The sequence below is a fragment of the Echinops telfairi genome, unplaced genomic scaffold (genome assembly GCF_000313985.2).
Source record: "Echinops telfairi isolate 266 unplaced genomic scaffold, ASM31398v2 ScPeMD7_7457;HRSCAF=8495, whole genome shotgun sequence".
Taxonomy (NCBI): Eukaryota; Metazoa; Chordata; class Mammalia; order Afrosoricida; family Tenrecidae; genus Echinops; species Echinops telfairi.
The window spans coordinates 44,643,629-44,662,982 of NW_022111357.1; the positions used below are offsets into that span (position 1 = coordinate 44,643,629).

Genomic DNA, 19,354 nt, shown 5'->3' on the forward strand with positions numbered 1-19,354 from the left:
TCACCTGGAACAAAAGCCCAAAGGCCTTCGCCGGACTCACCGACCCTCCTTGCCGCTGGACTTCACCTCAGCTTCTGCCCTCATCCCTGAGATGACAGCCTCCCTGGTCTCCCTCAGAGTACTGACGCTGGTTTCCTCTGCCCAAATCCCTCTCTTGTCAGCTCTCTCCCTGACAGACTTTGGGCTTTCATGTCACCTTAGAGACAGGCAGCTCCCCAAAGCCTTCCAGCCTTTCCTCTGATGTGACCCCAATTTAATTCACTGCAAAGCACGGCCACATGGAAAGGTATTTGTGAGGGTGTGGGTGTGTGCGCGTGCACGCACCACTTGGCAGGAGTCACGTCTGCCTGTGGACACGAGTATCTCCTATGACCCTAGAGTGTTGAGACATGCCTGGGAAAGGGCCACCAAGGTCCTCCTTGCGACCTCAGTGAGCTTGACTTCCCAGTGGGTCTCCATCTGCACTGTTTGCATTAGTGCAAGTGTGCATGGACGTGATTGGAATGTCTTCGTTGTGCTTTATTTTAAATTTGCACAAATCCAACTCACACCAAATGCACTGTGCTGGATCTTCCGAAAGAGATTTTCGAGAGTTGGAACTTGCAGACTGAGTTGGTTTTATTTCTCGATTCGGAGTCTTCACTTGTGGACAAGATGACCTCTCTCTCTCTCCGTCTTTCTGATGCCCCTCTGTCTGTCACCTCTCTTGCAGAAAGCACGCCCTGAACTGTCATCGGATGAAGCCTGCTCTCTTCAGTGTGCTCTGTGAGCTCAAGGAAAAGACAGGTAGGCCGCCAGCAAAGACCCCCTTGGCTCCAGATTCACAGCTCGACCCGCCCACCTGGTTGGGGATTATTTTGCCGGTCCCATCTTTTCTCTAGAAGTGGAAAGTTCGCCTCTGTCTTTTCCCCCCTCACTTCTATCTTGTTACTGTGTACAACTGGAGAAATGTTCTTTCAAGTACGTAGCAACTGGATGCACTCTTGCTTGACACGAGACCTCAGAGTGTCTGTGGTCCTCAGTGGCTCTGGAAAAGGGACAGATCACAGACTCGGAAAAGGTATCACAGTTCTGCACTTGTTTGTCTTAAGCATCTGTTAGGCAGGGTCTCTAGAGAAGCAAAACCAGACACTTATGATTTTATATATATATGAGGATAGGTTTACACAATGAGAAGGAATATAACAGTTAATTAGTCCACACAGCAGTACAGAGGGTTCAGTTCAACTCACTTCTGTGGAACAGTTAATATACTGGAAGTCCTTCAACTCATGTGCGCTGCTGGGTCCAAGGTCCAGAAAGCAGACAGCAGAGTCCTCCCTCAGGCAAGGCAAGTGGAGTCTGCCCACAGACAGCAAATAGCAGGGCGGGCTGGTCAGCAGTAGTCATTAGCGCGGGAGCTTAATGAAGCAGGCCTGGGTGGGATATCAAATGCAAACAATGCAAGGTGACAGGATCCACCAGCCGCAAGCTCAAGCGATACATACCCACCAGCAGTGTGGCAAAGCAGGTCTCAAGCTCTAGCCACACATCCGATCCACAGGTTGGCTTGGCCCACAGGTGGTGTAGCTCACAGGTTGAGGCAGAGAACTAGGTACAGCAGCAGCACTCTGGTCCATTCACCAGAGGGCAAGAGAGATGCGGGCAGCCCTTGCAGGGTCATTTGTCTCTTTGCCCGCCAATCAAAATGTGACCTAATTAATCCCACATGTTCCTATTGGCCAGGTGGGCACAATAAACCTAACCATCACAGCATCCAAGGTGTAATTATCGCGGATTTAAAGATATTTTTTATTTTGGATTCATTGTAGGCTTTATAGCGAAGTTGAACACAGCAGCGTTGAGTCCGTTCTGACTCACAGCAGCCCTGTAAGGCAGGGCAGGCCTGCCCCAGGGGGTTTCTGAGACTGTAACTCTTTTCTCTCTCGAGGAGCAGCCGGTGGTATCAAACAGCTGACCTTGCCGTTAGCAGCCTAACACATAATGACTAGGCCACTAAGCTCTTTTCTACCTTTCTCCTAGCAACCTCTAAACCAGTGGTTCTTAACCTTCCTGATGCCACGACCCTTTAATACAGTTCCTCATGTGGTGACCCCCAACCATAACATAATTTTCCTTGCTACTTCATCACTGTCATTTTGCTACTGTTATGAATCATAATGTAAATATCTGATATGCAAGATGTATTTTCATTGTTATAAATTGAACATCATTAAAGCATAGTGATGAGTCACAAGAACAATATGTAATTCTATATTGTGAAATATTTATATCTAGTGACAAATAGATGAAATTTTGTCTTGAAGCATGGTGTACCATGGGTCTTCACACCCGGTACTCGTCTGTGGGCATATCTGCATGTGGCCGACCCGCCTGGAGACAAAGGAGCAGGGGCTCAGTTCCTAAGACCATCACAAATGTGTGTTTTCTGATGGTCTTAGGTGACACCTGTGGAAGGGTCGTTTGACACACACCCCCCCCAAAGGGGTCGCGACCCACTGGTTGAGAACCGCTCCTCTAATGTATTAATCACTCAAATAACCCTAGTGTGATGATCAAAACCAGGAAATTAGCATTGGCCCCACGTTATGTAACTGAACTTCAGCCTATAGCTAGACCTTAGCAGTTTCTCCCCAGTGGCTGTCACTGGCTGTCCAGAGTCCTGTCTGGGGTCCCATGTCCACTTAGCCTCCAACCACCCTTAGTCTCTCTGACCTGCAGCCGTTCTGTTCTTCGGTCTTTCCTGATCTTCTGATGTGGGTGCTACTGGTGAGCATTGCCCGGTCATGTAGCATGCTTCTGTGTCATGCAGATGGCCCTCGGCGTGGGTTTTACTGTGTTTCTTCATGACTAGACTACAGGAGTGTCTCTTGGAGGGAATTCCACGCATGCGTTGTTTGGGGGCACATTCTGTCTTGTATCCTATGACTGAGGAAGCATCGTGCCACTTTCCACAGTGATTGTCACCTTGATTCATGGGTACAGTTAGTCACACCCTGAAGCAAATCTGAATTAGCTGCCACCACTCTGCTGAAGGCATCACCATCTCCCAGGCCAGGCTGCCCTAGGTTTACCAGATGTTGGATGCCTTCGTTTGTCCCTGCCCCAGTCACACGGTGAAGATGCTACCTGCTGGCCTACCCCTCTTCACGTTGCTCTTTTCTCCTGTATAACAAACATTCTAAAGGGAGGAGGAAGCCTGGTGGCATAGTGGTTACAAGTTGGTCTTCTCTCCGAAAGGTCTGTAGTTCAAAGCCACTAGCGTCTCTGGGAGGGATTTCTACCCCCATAAATAGTTCCAGTCTCAGAAGCCCACGGGGGCAGTTCCACCCTGACCTATAGGGTTGCTATGAGTCGGCGGCACCGACTTGATGGCAGGGAGTTTGTTTTGGTTCTATAGGGAACTCTTGGAGATGATAGAATTGTCTCATTCCTCCTTCAACACACAAACAAACGTAAAATGGGTGAAGGTTTACATCTCAGATCATCATTTTTTCATTCGACAGCGTGAGTAACTTCTTAGCCCTCTCAAAGACTTACCCTGTTTCCCAGACTTCTCTTCGTCTTGTAGGATGTTGCCAAGTCAACACCTGTCCACCCACCAGCCTGTGACGTCTCCTCCCTGCCTTGCCGCTCCCACCCCTGGTAACCATCAAAATCTGCTTCTTCTAGCATGAAACCCTTTTATTATTATGATGATTATTGATAATCGTGGTCTCATGCAGTGAGATGGACTAACTCTCACTTAGCTTGCCCCCCCCCACCCATCCACGTGCGAGGTGTTTCACCGTGGGGGTCTTTCACGAGGCCTCGTACCCATTGTGTGTAAGCACCAGTGTGCTTACACGCCCTTCCACTGGAGCCCTGGTGGCGTAGCGATTGCGAAACCATCAGCTGCTCCTCGGGAGAAAATCAGGGCTTTGTACCCCTGTAAAGAGTGACACTCTCAAAACCCACAGGGGTGGTTCCCGCCTGTGCTGTCGAGAGTCATTGCAAGTCGAGTGCATGCACCCGAAAGCAGGGAGGCTTGTTGAGTCTCCACTGATGGGCCCTTAGGTGGTTTCCATCCTTACCCTTGTGAGCAGCGCCACGTCAAACATGGGTGTGCATGTCTGTTCGTGCACACTCCTTATTTCTGTAGGGTAGATACTAAGTAGAGCGATTGCTGGGTCACCTTGCTTTTCTATTCCCAGCTGGTTGAGGCCACGCCAAACCACTTTCCCTAGGCACAGTCCCATCAACAATAGGAGGGCTCCCCGTTCCCAGAATCCCCTCCGGCCTCAGATGTTTTCCGCTTTCGGTGAACTTTGTGTTCAGTGCGGGTGCTCGGTGGCATCACATTGTTGTTTCCCGTTCTCTCACGGATGGCTAGGGATGGAGAGCATTGCTTTACAAATTTGGTGGCCACCTGGATATCTTTTTTTTCCCCTCCCAAACCATTTTTTGGGGAGCTAAGACAGATACCATATCGTTCCCTAGTTCGATCACATCGAGCACTGTTGCCCACTTGCTACCACAGTCAGTTTCAGAGTGGAAGACTTTTACCCTATTCCTCCTTAAGCTCTCAGTGGGTTTCCTCATTGTGTGTCCACGTGGCCCGCCGAGTCCACTGTGTCACATTCTGCTACTCAGTTAGCCAGTAGGACCTCCCTCCGGCTGCCTGGGTCCCTCTGACGGCTCTGCGTATCTTCGAGCCCTTTCTCTAAGGAGCCTGGGGCCATGCAGAGTCAAAGGTTGAGAAACCAGGATCCCAGTCCTTGGGGTGTTCAGTGGGGCTGGGGTGTTGCTGCCCCCAGGCACTCTCAGGGACCCAGGAGCAGAAAAGTATGTGTAGATGTATACATGTGTGAGCACATCTGCACACACGTATACACACAGATATGCATGTTTCTTGTATATATTGAAAACCTTGGGGCCATTCTTTCAGTCTAGTCCATCGCCACCAGGCGCATGCTCGTTCCCTGCTCCAGGTTGCTGGGCATCTAATGGGGATACTGGCTGCCCCGCTCCTGACCTGCCACATGGCAGCATCAGCTCCTCAGCAGGGTCCCACACTCAGAGCTCCTAGGCCTTTCCTTGTGGTCACAGGTCAGTTGAAATGAGAGCATTTCTTTGGAGGAAAGAAAAATGTTGATTGGCTTCGGAAACTGTCCACAAGGGCACCTGTCTCTCCAGGGTGGCTGAGACCAGGTCAGCCGGCCCCCCTCGTCCCCGGGCCTGCACCCTGGCTGCCTTTGGAAATGCAGTGCTTGCTAGCTCTTCCTTTGCCCTTTTGCCTTGCGTGAGAAAAGCTGCCTAGGAGGCCGAGCTTAAGTAGACTCAATGGCAATGCAAGTTCATGACTGGATGCATGTGCATGCAAATCTATTGAAATAGCTTCATCTGCATGCCCGGTGGAGGTTTTAGCACCTGAGGTTGTGAGATGTTTTGATTAGAGATAATGTGGTGAGAAGCAACGGGAATGTCACTTGCTATGACAGTCCCTCCACCTGATGCCCACAGAGGGCGCGGCAGCCCCTGCGGAGGTAGGTTACGGGGACAGTTTGGTAGGAGCCGTGTGGGGCTGAGAAAGTTCAATGACTTGAACAAGGACTTCCCTACCATCTGGTGTCCACGAGCGAACCTTGGGACCTTGCCTCAAAGGTAAAGAAGGTAGGTTGCTCATTTCTAAGGTGTTAGAAATGTAGCCATTGCAACAGATGACCAGGCCCAGCAGAGAAGTGGAGCGTGGCATGGGAGGGAGGGCTGGTGTCAGAATTAATCAAAGAGGCTTGAATGTGGAAGCATATCTGATCGCCACTTTATAGGAATCACCCTTGGGCTGATGCCGACTTAATTTCTCCTTGTCCTTTGTGAAGTCAGAGCAGGTCGGGTGCTACCCTGAAGTCAGTCTTACACCAGGTGAGGTGAGGTGACCTGCTGGGCATGTTGAGTGAAGGTTAGGTCGTCTCTAACCTTTCTGCACTACCCCTGCCTAAAAAAAAATTAACACCAAAGTCTTTGTTCTGTGGGGGTAAAAGGACTTGGCGTACGTGCCATGTTGTTTCTCAGGAAACAACACAAGGTCCCTTTGCTTCATTGTTTGGCTTGCGAAGTTTGATCACTTGCAGTAGTTTGGAAACAGAAGAACGTGTAGGCGGTTCTAGATCCCACTCCCACCTGAGCAACTCCCCACAGCCAAACTGACCAACCAGCCCTGTCTTGAGCGAGCACCTGTCCTCAGGGGCCCCCGCCCACCCACCGAAGGCCCTGGGGAGTTGAGATGCGCAGTGTGTGGTCGGTGATAGCTGACTTCTCAGGAGGCTCCTGGGGGGGTTGGGGGGGGCAGGCAAGGGGAGCAGGGTTGGGCAGAGTTAGAGAGGAAGGGCAGTGTGACAGGACCAACAGACAGGAGAGGTGTGTTCCTTGCAGCCTCCATGTGGCCTGTGACAACTGGGCGACCGGGTGCACCGGGCTTTTCCTGTGTGACTTTTGTCCTGTCAGTTTACTCAGACACATACGTAGTGTCAACACTGACCACCTTGGGGAAGCTACCTGGGCAGGCCCTTGGTCCTTGCCGCTGTAGAGAGCCTGCTGGCCTCTGCCTGCTGCTGCACCCAGAGCAAATACAGCTCTGGGCTGGGGTCAGAATTCCTGCAGAAGCTTACCCCCGGGGAGATGGCCAGGCAAGGATAGGCCTTCTCTCAAGGTTAGGAGGCTTTCCAGCCCCACCTCCCAGAACTCTGTCACCAGCCACAGCCCTGTGAAGAGTCCTCTGAGACTCCCGTGCCCTTGGGGGTCGCTGGCTTGTTACGGTCTCTCAAATGTGTATGCTTGCACATGGACATGCACACGTGTCGTCACACGGGCACTTGTGGATACACGTACTTTTGTCAAACCACAAGTCAAACCCTCAGCCACTCCTTTCTTCAATTCCGCTCACCCCATGAAGAAAGCAGGAGGGGGCTTCTCCGGCAGGTGTGTCGCCAGGCTGGCCCTTGGGGAAGGACAGCGCCCTGTACATCCTGGGGGCTCTGTTGGCCTCGCTGGCATTTAGAGCCCTCAGGAGGTAGGTGCTGCTCAAGCAGCGGAGGCCCTGAGCAGAGCTTTGCCTTGCTGGCATGGGGCTCCGGGGGCCTGGGAGCAGGAGATCACTACGGAGAGCGGGGAAGGGCCCTGTGGGCCTGCCCCGTGGGAATCTGGTGCAGGCAAAGTCCTTTGGAGGAAAGACTGGGCTCTGAGTCCAGGGCCAACTGGAGGCATTTTCCCCTCACTGGATCGTGAATTAGAGGGGGGATGAGTGGGAGGGAGGTGCCTCAGTGGGTAGAGGCAGGACAAGGGGTAGAGCTGCGTGCTGCACTTGGGGAGTCTGGGAGCCCAAGGATAGAAGTGGGGCTAGACCAGGAACACAGAGGCAGGGTAGCCCTGGGGTGCCCTTTGATGGCCTCAGAGGCAGGGGAGCACCCTGTGCGGGCTCACTGCGACCAGTGGTTTCAAGCTGCAATTTCCAGCTGGTTCTTCCTGCGGATCAGTGTTTCCCAAAGTGGGTGATACCGCCCCCTGGCGGGCACTGGAACAGCCCCAAAGCTGCAGAAGCCGATGCCTACGCTTTATCTGGGATGATGGGCTTTTTTATTCCCCCTTGAAAAGAGGGCAGTAAGCCATATAAGTTTGGGAGCCGCTGCTTTAGGTGAAGTCAAACAGCCAAGGAATGGGGTCTCCACACCAGCCCCCAGCAGCTCCCTGATAAAGGGCACTCCCCCGTCCTGCTCCCCCCACCCCCTCGCCCCAAAGAGGGGCAAAGGAGAGCCTGGAGCCATAGCTCTCCCTGGATTGAGGTGTTGAGGCGCTGGGCCTGGTCCCTGAAACCCTCAGGTCAAGGGCCGAGTGATCACGCCAGCAGTTGTATATGGGCCCTGGGGTGCGCCAAGACAGAGCTGGTTTGAGGAAAAGTTAGGGCTGGTGATGAATGGACGGTGGGCTGAGAGCGTGCTCTGCGGAGTTCAGCCTCTCACAGTGGTATGCCCAGAGGTCCCCCGTCCACATCCGTACAGGTGTTGGAAAATGCAGGAAGCACACAGGAAAATTCATGTGGGTCCTTCTAGGGAAGAACTTGGTGCACGTTTCCCTGTGTTTGTCTCCAGTCTGTTTTCTAGGCAAACGTCTGTCTGGTTTCTGTCCCTCTCCTGCTTCTCGTATCCCCCGCCCTCCCCCATGCACCCTTCCACGCACACATACACACCACGTACGCTCACAGAACACTAGCCTGAGCTGACACAGTTCTTTCGTGGGCTTTAGTCACCTAGTGTGGTATCATGATCAGCAAAATAATGACCACCCCCCTCCGCCCAAGAAATCCACTGATCTCCACCCTGGAGGACAGGGTCTACTGCCCCTGTGGGGTTTTGAGACTAGAGCTGTCTGTGAGGCCTCTTCTCTCTCCTGTGGAACAACTGGTCATTTCGAACTGGTGGCCTTGAGGTTAGCAGCCCAACACATAGCGATTGCTTCGAGGGCCGTGAGATTATTTTTGTGTTTTGTTTTGTTTTCCATGATGCCACACCCTAACCCTTGGACGCTATGACTGTGGGTGGCTTACATGCAGGGGGATGAGGTTGCTAATCAGCTCACCTTCAAATGAGATTATCCTGGATCACCCAGAGGCCCAAGGTAGCCACCGGGGATCCTTAAGAGTGAAAGAGGGACGGAAGGAGGACTCAACCTGCTCTTGCTGGCTCTGAAGATAGCAGACAGCCACACACCAAGGAAGGCAGGCAGCTTCTAGAGCTGGAAAAGGCCAAGAGAAGGTTTCGCCCTGCAGACGTGTGCATTTTAGCTTAGAAAGACCCGTGTCTCAGAGACTAAATGGGTTATTTTAAGCTACCAGCTGTGGTCATTGGCTATTGTAGAAATAAAGCATGAAAACACCTACAATGAATGCCATTCAAAGTCCCTGAGGATGATGGTTGATAACATCATTCATGGGCGTACTGTGATCCCTCTGGTAGTTGTTGACTGTGTGTTGTTGGGGACTGCTGAGTCGCTCTGACTCAGAGTCCCTGTGTACAACAGAAGGAAGCACTGCCCGACCCTGTGTCGTCCTCCCAGACGTGGTTAGGTTGTTCGAGTCCGTGTTTGCAGCCATTGAATCAGTGTATCATGCCAAGGGCCTTCCTCTCTGCTTTACCACGTATGATGTCCTTCTCCAAAGACTGGTCTCTCCTGGCAAGGAAGGTGTGTCCAGAGTACGGGAGACGAAGTCTCGACGTCCTTGCCTCGTAGGATGCTTCCTTGTTGTACTTCATCTGAGGCAGATCTGTTGATGGGTTGGGTGGCTGCCATTGCTCTGGCTGGGCCCTGGGCCCTGGGGTCCCCAGCCCGAGTTGACTCTGTGACCTTCCAGCTCATTCTGCAGCAGAGGGAACCACATGGGCGGGGTCTCCCTGTGGCATCTCGCTGTTGTTAGTGTTGCTGTTCCGTGCCAGGTGTCAGCTTAGGGCTCAGATCTTGAGGATGCCAGGTCTTCCCCTTGGAAGGGCTGTATGTTCTCTAGGTGGACATTCCTACAAGGATGTCTCCTGAGCGCCTTCCCTTTCGACCGCGGTTCTCAACCTGTGGGTCGCGAACCCTTGGGGGGGGCGGTCACAGGGGTCGCCCGATTCCTAACTAGCAAAATGACAGTGCTGAAGTAGCCATGAAAATAATATTATGGTTGGGGGTCACCACAACATGAGGAACTGTGTGAAAAGGTCCCCGCATGAGGAAGGTTGAGAAAACCACTGCTTTAGACTAAGGGGTTTGGGCAGAAAATATGCATTTCTATGGAGGGGACAGGTGAGTAACGACTGTAAATATATTTGTGATGTGGGTAAACTAGCTCTTGGAAGGGGTAAAGCACTTGCTGATGAGCATCCCTGAGTGCAGCCCTCAGGATGCATTACAACTCCATGTAACGACGACCCAAATCCTCCCACAACTGGACCAAAGGGAACACCATGTGCATGGAGAAAAGCCTGAGCTTGCCATGCTCAGGGAAGCCCAGCCAAGCATGAAAGGACTCACTGCACTGGCCAGATCTGCTGCCCAACTCTGAAGTGCTGAGGAGCAAGGAGTTCACCTTGAACACTAAGGCGTGCCCGACCAAGCCCTGGTATTTTTTTTTTTTTTTAGCTAGCATGATAATTTTATTATTTTTAAACAGCTTTATTATGGCTCATTATCCATATATCGTACAATTCAGCAGTTCAGTAATATGAAGAAGAGTTGTACAATCATTACCACAATCCTTGTTGGAACAGCCTCTTCTTTCATGGACTCACTATTAGCACCCCATTCCCACAAACCTTCCTTGCCGTACCCCCAGGAAACCATTGATCCAGTTACTATCTGTGTAGATTCACTCCTCCTGGATTTTATATACCAAAAAGCATACGAAAAGAAATTTTTATTTTTTGGAGAAAAAAAAATTTTTTTTTAAACAAAAGAACTAACAACAAAATAAAATAGAGGGGAAAACTCAACTGAAAAGAAAGCATAAAATATTAAAAACCAGAACAACTTTACAATGAGTCCAAAGGGAGATCAAATAATGTGGTAAACTTTAACCTAACTACATCTGCCATAATCCACTTTTCAATGCACTTTGCGCCATAGCAAGGCTATTCACATTCCTGGTCTTGTTCAGAGGGAATTCACCAGAGGCTTCGTCCATATGTATTTCTCTTTTACCTTTTCTTCTTAAATGGAAACAACTGTTAAATGGGTCAAAAGGGAGATCAAATAAGATATTGCATTTTAACCTGACTATATCGCCTATACTCGTCTCTACAATGCAGTGTGTCTGATAACAAGGCTATTCACGCTCCTCTACTATGGTCAGAGGGGATTCACTGGAGGCTTGATCTGTGTGTGGACCCTGCAAATGGATTTTTGGCCTCCACTGTCATCCAGAGCCTTCTGTAAACCGGGCGTTCAGAATTAAGCCCTGATCCCATTTCCTCCTTCAGATTTGGATGATAAGATTCAGCAATCCTTGGATCACATGCCGTGGCATTTTTAATCACCTCATATGCATGTGAAAGTTGGACAACAAATGAAGACTGTAGAATGTATGCCTTTGAATGGCAGTGTTGGCAGAGCCTCCTGAAAGTCCCATGAAGTACCAGAAGAACAAACCACTCCGCCGTGGAAGAAGCACAGACAAAACGCTCCGTAGAACGGAGAGTGGAGAGACGGCGTCTCACGTCCTTTGGGCATGAGATCCGGAGAGACCAGTCCCTGGAAAGTCGAGGGTCAGTGACAAAAGTACAAGACTCTCAAGGAGATGGACTGACACGGTGGCTGCAGAAATGAACCCAAACACAACAGTTGTGAGGATGCTGCAGGACTGCGTTTCATTTCGTTGCCCATAGGGGTCGCTATGCATCTGAACTGATGAGATGGCACCTCCCAGAAGCAACAGCATGGCGAAACCGAAATCTTAGTGTGTTAGTCTGGGTGGACTAGAGAAACAAATCCATAGACACTCATAGGTGTGTGAGAAAGAGCTTTATATAAAAGACCAATTGTAAATTGAGAACATCCCAGCCCAATCCAGATCAAGTCCATCAGTCTGATATTAGCCCGTATGTCCAATCCTAGTCCATCAATACCTCCTTAGACTCACGCAGCCATGCAATAATGCGAATTCAGGAAGATCACACGCCTGTGGGTAGAAAGTCTTGTGGATCCAGTGGTGTTTAAGCTTCTCAGCGCTGTCAGGGGTCTCCACGTGGCTTCTCCAGCTCCGAGGCTCTGACTGCCGTCAGCCTGTCTCCAGGTGTCTTGTCAGCCACAATGTCTCCCAGGGACTGAGCATGTGTCCCACCTCCAGGAAGCTATTTATCTCCTTAGCGCCTCCATATGAGGTCATCAAGCTGCAACCAGATTGACAGGCTAAACTCCACCCCTTCACTCTGAAGTGTCCAATTGAGAACAGATTATGTAACGACCACAGTTAGGCCTTGAAGTCAGTTCCGTGATTACCCTATCGTCCACATGGAGTCACCACCTAAACAATGTGCAGAGCCAACGCAAAGTCTCTGCCGTCGAGTTGGTGCCCTCTCAGGACAGGCTAGAACTGCCCCTGAGGGCCTCCTAGACTGCAAGTCCACCCAGTCTTTGTCCCAAACAAGGTGCACATGCATGGAATTCACACGGGAAATTACAAGAGAAATATACAGTCTATGCACTATTTGCATAAAACTACAGTAGCATTCTCAAAAACTCAACTGTCCAGTCAATGCTGGCTCATAGTGACACCCCACTCCCGTGGGTTTCTGAGACTGTAACTGTTTACAGGAGTAAATACCCCAGTCTTTCTTGCACGGAGCTGCTGGTGGTTTTGAACTGCCGACCATGCAGATTGCTCTCCAACTTGTAACCACGACACCACCAGGGGGCCTGGTTGATAGCATTGAGAGAGCAAACTACCTATCTGCACCATCACCTTCTCCCCTTCTCCCCAGCCTCCGTAGTGTCTGCCTGTCACTCATCAGACATTTCACTGGGAACTTCCTAGCAGCTTTCCGCCACTCAGCCCTGCAGCTGCTCACGGTGCTCTCCTGACAGCGAACCCCAATACACTGCCATCAAGTCCGCTTGGACTCCTAGCCACCCTCGAGGACGGAGTAGAGCTGCCTCTGTGGGTTTCTGAAGCTGTGACTCCTTACTGCAGTAGAAGCCTCATCTCTCTCCTGAGGGGTGGCTTTGAACTGCTGACCTTGTGGTTAGCAGCCCAACCCATAATCTACCCTACCTACCCCACCTGGACTGCTTCTTGCCTTTCTGTGACCTGCCTGATGATGCTTCCTATTCCTGAACTGGTGGTTTCCCACCTTTGCTGGTGGAGTGCTCCCCACACAGCTGTCCTGAGTTGTGACCTTGCCTCTCCATCCCTCTGGACTCTAGCACCTGGGCCAGTGTGGCAGTGGGTCATTCCGTCATAAAATGAAAGGCATATTCAGACGGGACACCAGGGCCACTGTTGGGTTGGGTTTTGTTTTCTCCCCGGCAAGCACAGACTGATGTGGCCCCTGTCTTCCCCAGTGTTAAGCATCCGTGGCGTTCAGGAAGAGGACCCCCCGGACGCTCAGCTCATGAGGCTAGATAACATGCTGCTGGCTGAGGGCGTCGCCCGGCCCGAGAGGAGGGGAAGAAGAGGATCGGCGGTGGCCGGCACAGCGACACCAGGTGGCTGTCCAAATGACAATAGCATTGAGCACTCTGACTACAGGGCCAAGCTGTCCCAGATCCGACAGATTTACCACTCTGAGCTAGAGAAATATGAACAGGTGATCTTTCTGCATGGAAGAGTTTCTATCATTGAATGCGCGTCTGTCCGAGCACACCGTGGGCCGGCTAACCGCCTTCTCTTGTGGCACAGAGCAAGGAGCCCTCGCAGTGGGTCTCACCCCAAAGGCGGCCCAGCTGCCGGCAAGCCCACTCTCTCCATGCCCCGCCCAACCCGTGTGTGAGCCCCGGGGGGCCAGCAGCTGGCTGCTCTGGGTGGAGCTGCTGCCCCATGCCACCCTGCACGGTGGTCACGGGCGGGCTGTCTGTGTCCCCGCCGCAGGCCTGTCGTGAGTTCACGACACACGTCACCAACCTCCTCCGGGAGCAGAGCAGGGTGCGACCTGTCTCCCCCAAGGAGATGGAGCACATGGTTGGCGTCATCCACGGCAAATTCAGGGCCATTCAGATGCAGCTGAAGCAGAGCACCTGCGAGGCCGTGATGACCCTGCGCTCCCGCTTCCTGGACGCCAGGTCAGGCCCCGCCACGTGGAGGGGTAGCATGGGAGGCCAGCCAGGGGCTCTGGCTGCAGCCTGGGGCCGACTCTTTGGGATCGTGACCCGCCATGTCTCGGGGAGGCATCCGGAAGGAAGCGTTGGTTGCTGCTCGGGGTGTTGTGGTGGGAGGGGGGGCACTGTTGGAGGGTGCCAGCAGACTAACCCTGGTCGGGGGGCCCCCTGTCTTTGCAGGCGTAAGCGGCGGAATTTCAGCAAGCAGGCCACGGAAGTGCTGAATGAGTATTTCTATTCCCACTTGAGCAACCCTTACCCCAGTGAAGAAGCCAAGGAAGAGCTGGCCAGGAAGGGCGGCATCACCGTCTCCCAGGTGAAGGTCCCGCCCTGCCCTGGCTCCTCCTGGAAGGGGGGCCCCTTGGGGAGTCACTCAGGCTATGAACTGAGGGGGCAGGAGCCGAGGGCCCAGCTCCCCGCCGTCACAGCAGCCTGGGCTCAGACACCCCTCACGCTGTGCTGAAGCTCTGCAGGCTCCACTAGGCTGCTCTCCTCCCCCCTCTGGAGTACAGGCATGGAGCAGGGGGCCTCCAGGAGATGTGTGTTCCAGGTGTGGAGCTTGGGAGACCCCCCCCAAGGGGATGTGTGTGAGGGTGAGTGCACCCCCCAGGGGGCAGTGTGTGCGCAGGGAGTGTGAAGACCCCTGGAGGGGATGCATGGGGGATCATGTATCCACAGTCACGTTCTCTTCTTGGAAGGCCGGCCACCACATGACTCTGACTCTCCTCAGCCCTACAGGGCGGAATAGGGGTGCCCTACAGAGTTTCTGGGAGAACGGCAGGCTGCCCGCTCCTGTACAGAGTTCAGTCTCGGGAGCCCCCTGGCACAGTTTACCCTGTCCCAGAGGGCAAGCGAGGGAGCCACAGGGTGGCCCCCACGCTTCTTAGGAACGCTGACTGCTGGGTCCTCTGCGGGGCAGCTGCCCTTGCTGTTAGCAGCCGAGCCTTCCCCATGTACTACCAGGACGCTGGAACACCCCAAGCGGTTGCCATTTGGGGTGCAGAGGTCATCTAGGTTGTGAGGTTGACCTCAGGAGAAGGTCCAGAGGGGAAAGAACGCACCATTGCAGGACGGGGTGTCCACGGTTCCCAGAACACGGCTGCAGACCATTGCCTGGGCAGCCACAGCTGGTGGTGCCCACTGGCCGGGGAAGACCGCCATTGCCAGACACGGGCCGGGGTGGGGGTCCCTGGCTCGGAGCTGCCATGGGGGCATTCCATCCAGAGACGGGCAGTGGTTGGGACCAGCCCTTCAAGCACTTGACTCTCCAGCCCCTACTCACCAGGTAGAGAGTTCATCCCTCTAAAATCCCATATGGATTCAGAATGGAAGGGTGTTTTGTAACCCGTCTTGGACTTTAGCTGTGTTCGTTTACATAAACGTAATGCCACGAAGAAGCCCTGCAGCCTTCTCTGTAGGTCAGTGGGGAACAAGCGTCTATCCCAAGCTGAGCAAGGGAAGACCGCTCATACTCCGGGAGCAGGCAGGGGAGAGATTCCACTCTGGGAACAGGAATCACACAAGTGCTTTTCCTTTTAATGGTTGAAATGTGAAGGAAACCAGGTCATCCCCACCTCTGCCGCCGTCACTCACCTCTCTGATTTGGCCCATGAAACGTGGGTGGGGTTTCAGGGGGCACTTCACAGAGAGCCAGCCTTGTGTGGCTAGCCTGCATTTAGGAAGGCCAGGGGTTCCCTCCTGGGTGACATCAGTGGCCATGATGACTGGGTTGGTGCTTTGGGCATTGAGGCTGGGGGCTGGGGATGCAGTCCGTCACCCAACAGTGCAGAGGACCGCCCTGTGACAGAGAAGGATCTGGCAGTGCCAAGAACGGGGACCTGCCCTGGGACCCGATCCTTTTAGCGTCTTCCTAGACCCGAGCATGAGGCCAGGTCACTTGCTTAGCTCTGTGCCAGCACCCTCCAGCCACCTCCAGCATGCCCTCTTGTCACACCTGCTCGGTCGATGTTGGCCGTAATCACGGGCTTTCCTTCCACTGGGTTTCCGAGGGGGCTCCTAGGAGCAGGTCCAGAATCCCCTTGGCTGCCGCCCCCTGCAGGGAGGGTACGGTCATTTCTTCGGACCGATCACAGACGGTGGTCATGCTCCCAGCTGCTTTGGCCTCCCCAGGTTCCAGCAGGTTCTTCTCGGAGACAGTACAGAGCAGACCTGCCAGCCCAGGGTGTCCGCAGTGACCCTGGAGAGCCTGTACATGGAGGGGCGCCCGTGATGCGTTCACCTGCGGCCACGGCAGCGCTTCCAGTGCCTTCCATGTGCCCTCAGGTCTCCAACTGGTTTGGCAACAAAAGAATCCGGTATAAAAAGAACATGGGGAAGTTTCAAGAGGAGGCTAACGTTTACGTGTCTAAAACGGCAGTGGACGCCACCAAAGTTGGGAGCCCTGGGCACCAAGCCAGTTGCCCCCTGACGCCCAGCTCTGGTGAGTGAGGAGCCCTGGCCACACTGGCACAGCCCCTGGGCTCCCCACACCAGCTCTGCTCTTCGGTGTGGAGACAAATCCGAGGCAGCCCATTGCTGTGGGGATGGGGGCGTCTGCCCTAAGGAGAAGGGAAGGCCCGTGAAGTGGCAGCGGTGGGGTGGGGACTTGGAACCCAGCCCTGCCCCCTCCCTGACTCACTGTCCCAACGCCCTCCACTGCTGCAGGCTCCTCCAGCACCTTCTCGCTGACCTGTCCTGAGGACGCCTCTGTGAGCCTGCAGGCACTGGCCTCTGACCAGCCCTTCCAAATGGGGCCCAGGTCCCAGTCTCAGGTGGGTCAAAACGCCAGCCCTCAGCCAGCCCACCGCCGCCCCCGGGGCAGGTCTGTGGGGTGAAGACTCCCTCCGGCAGCCAGCTCTGGGGCCCTGGGCACCAAGTGAAGACGCCGCTCCTCCCTCCTGCCGGGACAGGCCCCCCTGCTTGTTGAGCACAGGCTGTTCTTCCTCCAAGGGGCGCAACCCCTTTGGGGGTCGACAGCCCTTTCACAAGGGTCTCCCGATTCATCACAGTAGCAAAATGACAGTGATGAAGTAGCAACGAAGATAATTTTATGGTTGGGGGGTCAGCACAGCATGAGGAACTGTATGAAAAGGTGGCAGCGTGAGGAAGGTTGAGAACTACTGCCCTCGGGACAGTGTTGGGGTCAGGAGGGAGAAGCAATATTTTGGCCCCAACTCCCCTCTTCTGAGCCCGAAGGTCCTCACCCCAGCCCCACCCAGCCAGTTAGGAGGGCTGAGGGCACATCTGCTGTGCCCTGGGAGCCTCAGGTTTTCATGGCATGGCCTCAGGAAGTGGTGGGCAAACAGGCAGGGCCCGGCAGGCTGTGGCAGATACGGAGCCCATGCCCCCTGCAGTCCTCGGGGCTCTTGAGGCCCCAGGGACCGGACTGTGGTTGCAGGGAAGGCTGAGAGTGGGGTTCAGGTGTTGATCGGGAAGTCGGGGGACCCTTTTTGGGCTTTCTGGAAGATGTGCAAAGCCACAGGTGTGGCATGCCCCCACTGGCCCAGGACAGCTTCGCCTGCTGTCCAGCTGCTGCAGAATCCCCACTGCCCATCATAAGCCACGGGGTGGAGCACGTGAGAGTAGCCAGGCCCCAACCGGCCTCAGAGCAGGCAGCACCAGGAACCCTGACGCAGGCCCCGGAGGAGGTCTGGGTCCCCCTGCCTTACTCACCCCTGGGCCCATCCCATCCCTGGCCAGAACTACACCCAGCCAGCTCGGCATCCTTCTAGCTCCTCAGTGGCCCACCCCCGAGACAATGCCTGTGACCCTGCCATCCAGAGGTCACAGCAGGACTGTGTCGGCAACACTCAGCCACCTTACCCGTGCAGCATTGGGGTGAACCTGGGGCTGCTGGCCAGTTGGGCACTGGGCACCACCTGGTGCTGGCGAGGGCGAGGTGTGGGAACTCGCCAATGGGTGCTGCGAACCTCAGAACCACCGTGGTGGGTGGGGTGGGCCAGTGGTGTCTGCTCCTGGTGTCTGGCACCAGGTCTAGCCTGGATGTGCTGGACAAACTTCTAAGTCACACTGTCCCTGCAGACCTGGGGCACAGCACGACACACAGAGCCCTTCTCCAGCAGACCCTCCTGTGGGCCACAGACCTAACCCCCGGCCCTCCCAGCAGCCACATTGCTGCCCCCTCGGTCCCTGCACAGCCCCACAGGGCCGCTGTCAGAGGCGCCGCAGTGCTACCTGGGAGAGGCTGAGACGCAGATGAGAGCCCAAGTCTTGGGTGCCCTGGTCCTAGAGGTCCTGCCTGGACAGGGGGCCAAGGCTGGGCAGGTCTAGAGTCACTGCCACTGCGCCACCCTTGACAGCCATTATTTCTTTCCAGCCCAGGGGCAGCTGGCGGGGGGCCACCCCCCCACTGTCCATCACGTCACCCGCTGGGGACCTGGGAAGTGCCCACTCCGATGCATCCAGTTAAGTCTGGGGGACAGAAGGAGAGCGCCCGCGGCGGTCTGTCGCAGCCCCTCCTGGCACTGTCCCCACTCCAGGTGCAGCTGATTGCCTCAAGCAGTCCAGAGTGCCAGCCTGCCCTCTGTCCTGTCAGCCTCGAGAAGCTGGCTTCCTTGCCCGATTTTGTTCATTTTTCTAAAATAACAACTTTCTGGTAAGACAGTGAATTGTTTGCTCTAGGCCTTTGTCACACGTAGCCCATTAAAGTTTGACTGACTTTGATTTGATGTGCTGCCAGGGTGGTGAGCTCCCAAAGCCCTGCACAGAGTGGGGCACCCCTCTTCCTTACTGTGATGGTCCCCCACTGTTTATCTTTTTAACACTCGTGTAAGTGCTAGCACCCATCACAGCTGAAGTTTTATATCACATATCCCCAAGCCCTTTCTGTACCCTGTTAGCAGTCCCGTGTTACCCATGAGTCCCTGCCACCTGGCGTGAGTATCCTCCATAACAGAGCCCCTACTGTCCCCTTACCCTCTTCCTCCCCCTACTTGACTTTTAACCTTTTTGTGACTCCTGGGACAGATAGTACCCACCTCCGTTTTCTGCCCCTGGGGCTAGTGGGGAGCTGCTGTCCCACTTTAGTCTGTGCTGCCATTTGGCGGTAAGGCCGTTGTAACTCGGTGAGACTAAGCAGAAGAAAGCTGTCCCGGGCCAGCCTCGCCATCCTTGCTGAGATGGAGCGTGTGGTTGCAGCTACTGTGTGGGTCTGTCTTGTTCAAGGTCTTCCTCTTTTGGGCTGCCCCTCCTCTTCACCAAGGCCCTCCCCTAGGGGACTGACACCAAGTGTGTGAGAGTCTTGCCGTCCTCCCTTCTAAGGAGCGTGCCGACTGTCCTGTATAAATTGGCCCCGTCTCCTGGCAGTGGACGGCATCTACGTCCCCAGCATCATCACACCGGGAGCCCTGCTGGTGCAGTGGTTATGCGCAGGGCTGCTCCCTGTAAGGTCAGCAGTTCGAAGCCCTCAGCCACAGGGCCACCATGAGTTGGCTTGACCCGATGGCAATGAGGTTGCTGGTTGGTTTTTTAACGTCGTCGTAACTATCGATCTTTGTTCTCTTCATGCCTTGTCCAG

At 54.2% G+C, this 19,354-nt stretch overlaps 1 protein-coding gene across 1 annotated transcript; it reads left to right on the top strand.

Annotated features, from left to right (window-relative positions):
• The first annotated feature begins 715 nt into the window (after nucleotides 1-715).
• On the top strand, nucleotides 716-18,501 carry PBX4 (PBX homeobox 4). Its single transcript, XM_045299029.1, has 7 exons — nucleotides 716-786; nucleotides 13,066-13,310; nucleotides 13,592-13,782; nucleotides 13,999-14,134; nucleotides 15,949-16,258; nucleotides 16,483-16,589; nucleotides 18,155-18,501. The coding sequence occupies exons 1-7, from the start codon at nucleotides 738-740 to the stop codon at nucleotides 18,245-18,247; spliced, it is 1,131 nt and encodes a 376-aa protein (XP_045154964.1). The 5' UTR covers nucleotides 716-737; the 3' UTR covers nucleotides 18,248-18,501.
• The last annotated feature ends 853 nt before the right edge of the window (nucleotides 18,502-19,354 follow it).

Excerpts from the sequence above, each read along its gene's own strand:
- PBX4 (XM_045299029.1), top strand. The coding sequence starts at position 738 with ATGAAGCCTGCTCTCTTCAGTGTGCTCTGTGAGCTCAAGGAAAAGACA. Across the intron at positions 787-13,065 it reads TGAGCTCAAGGAAAAGACAG|TGTTAAGCATCCGTGGCGTT; the intron begins GTAGGCCGCCAG and ends TGTCTTCCCCAG. Across the intron at positions 16,590-18,154 it reads GGCCCAGGTCCCAGTCTCAG|CCCAGGGGCAGCTGGCGGGG; the intron begins GTGGGTCAAAAC and ends ATTTCTTTCCAG.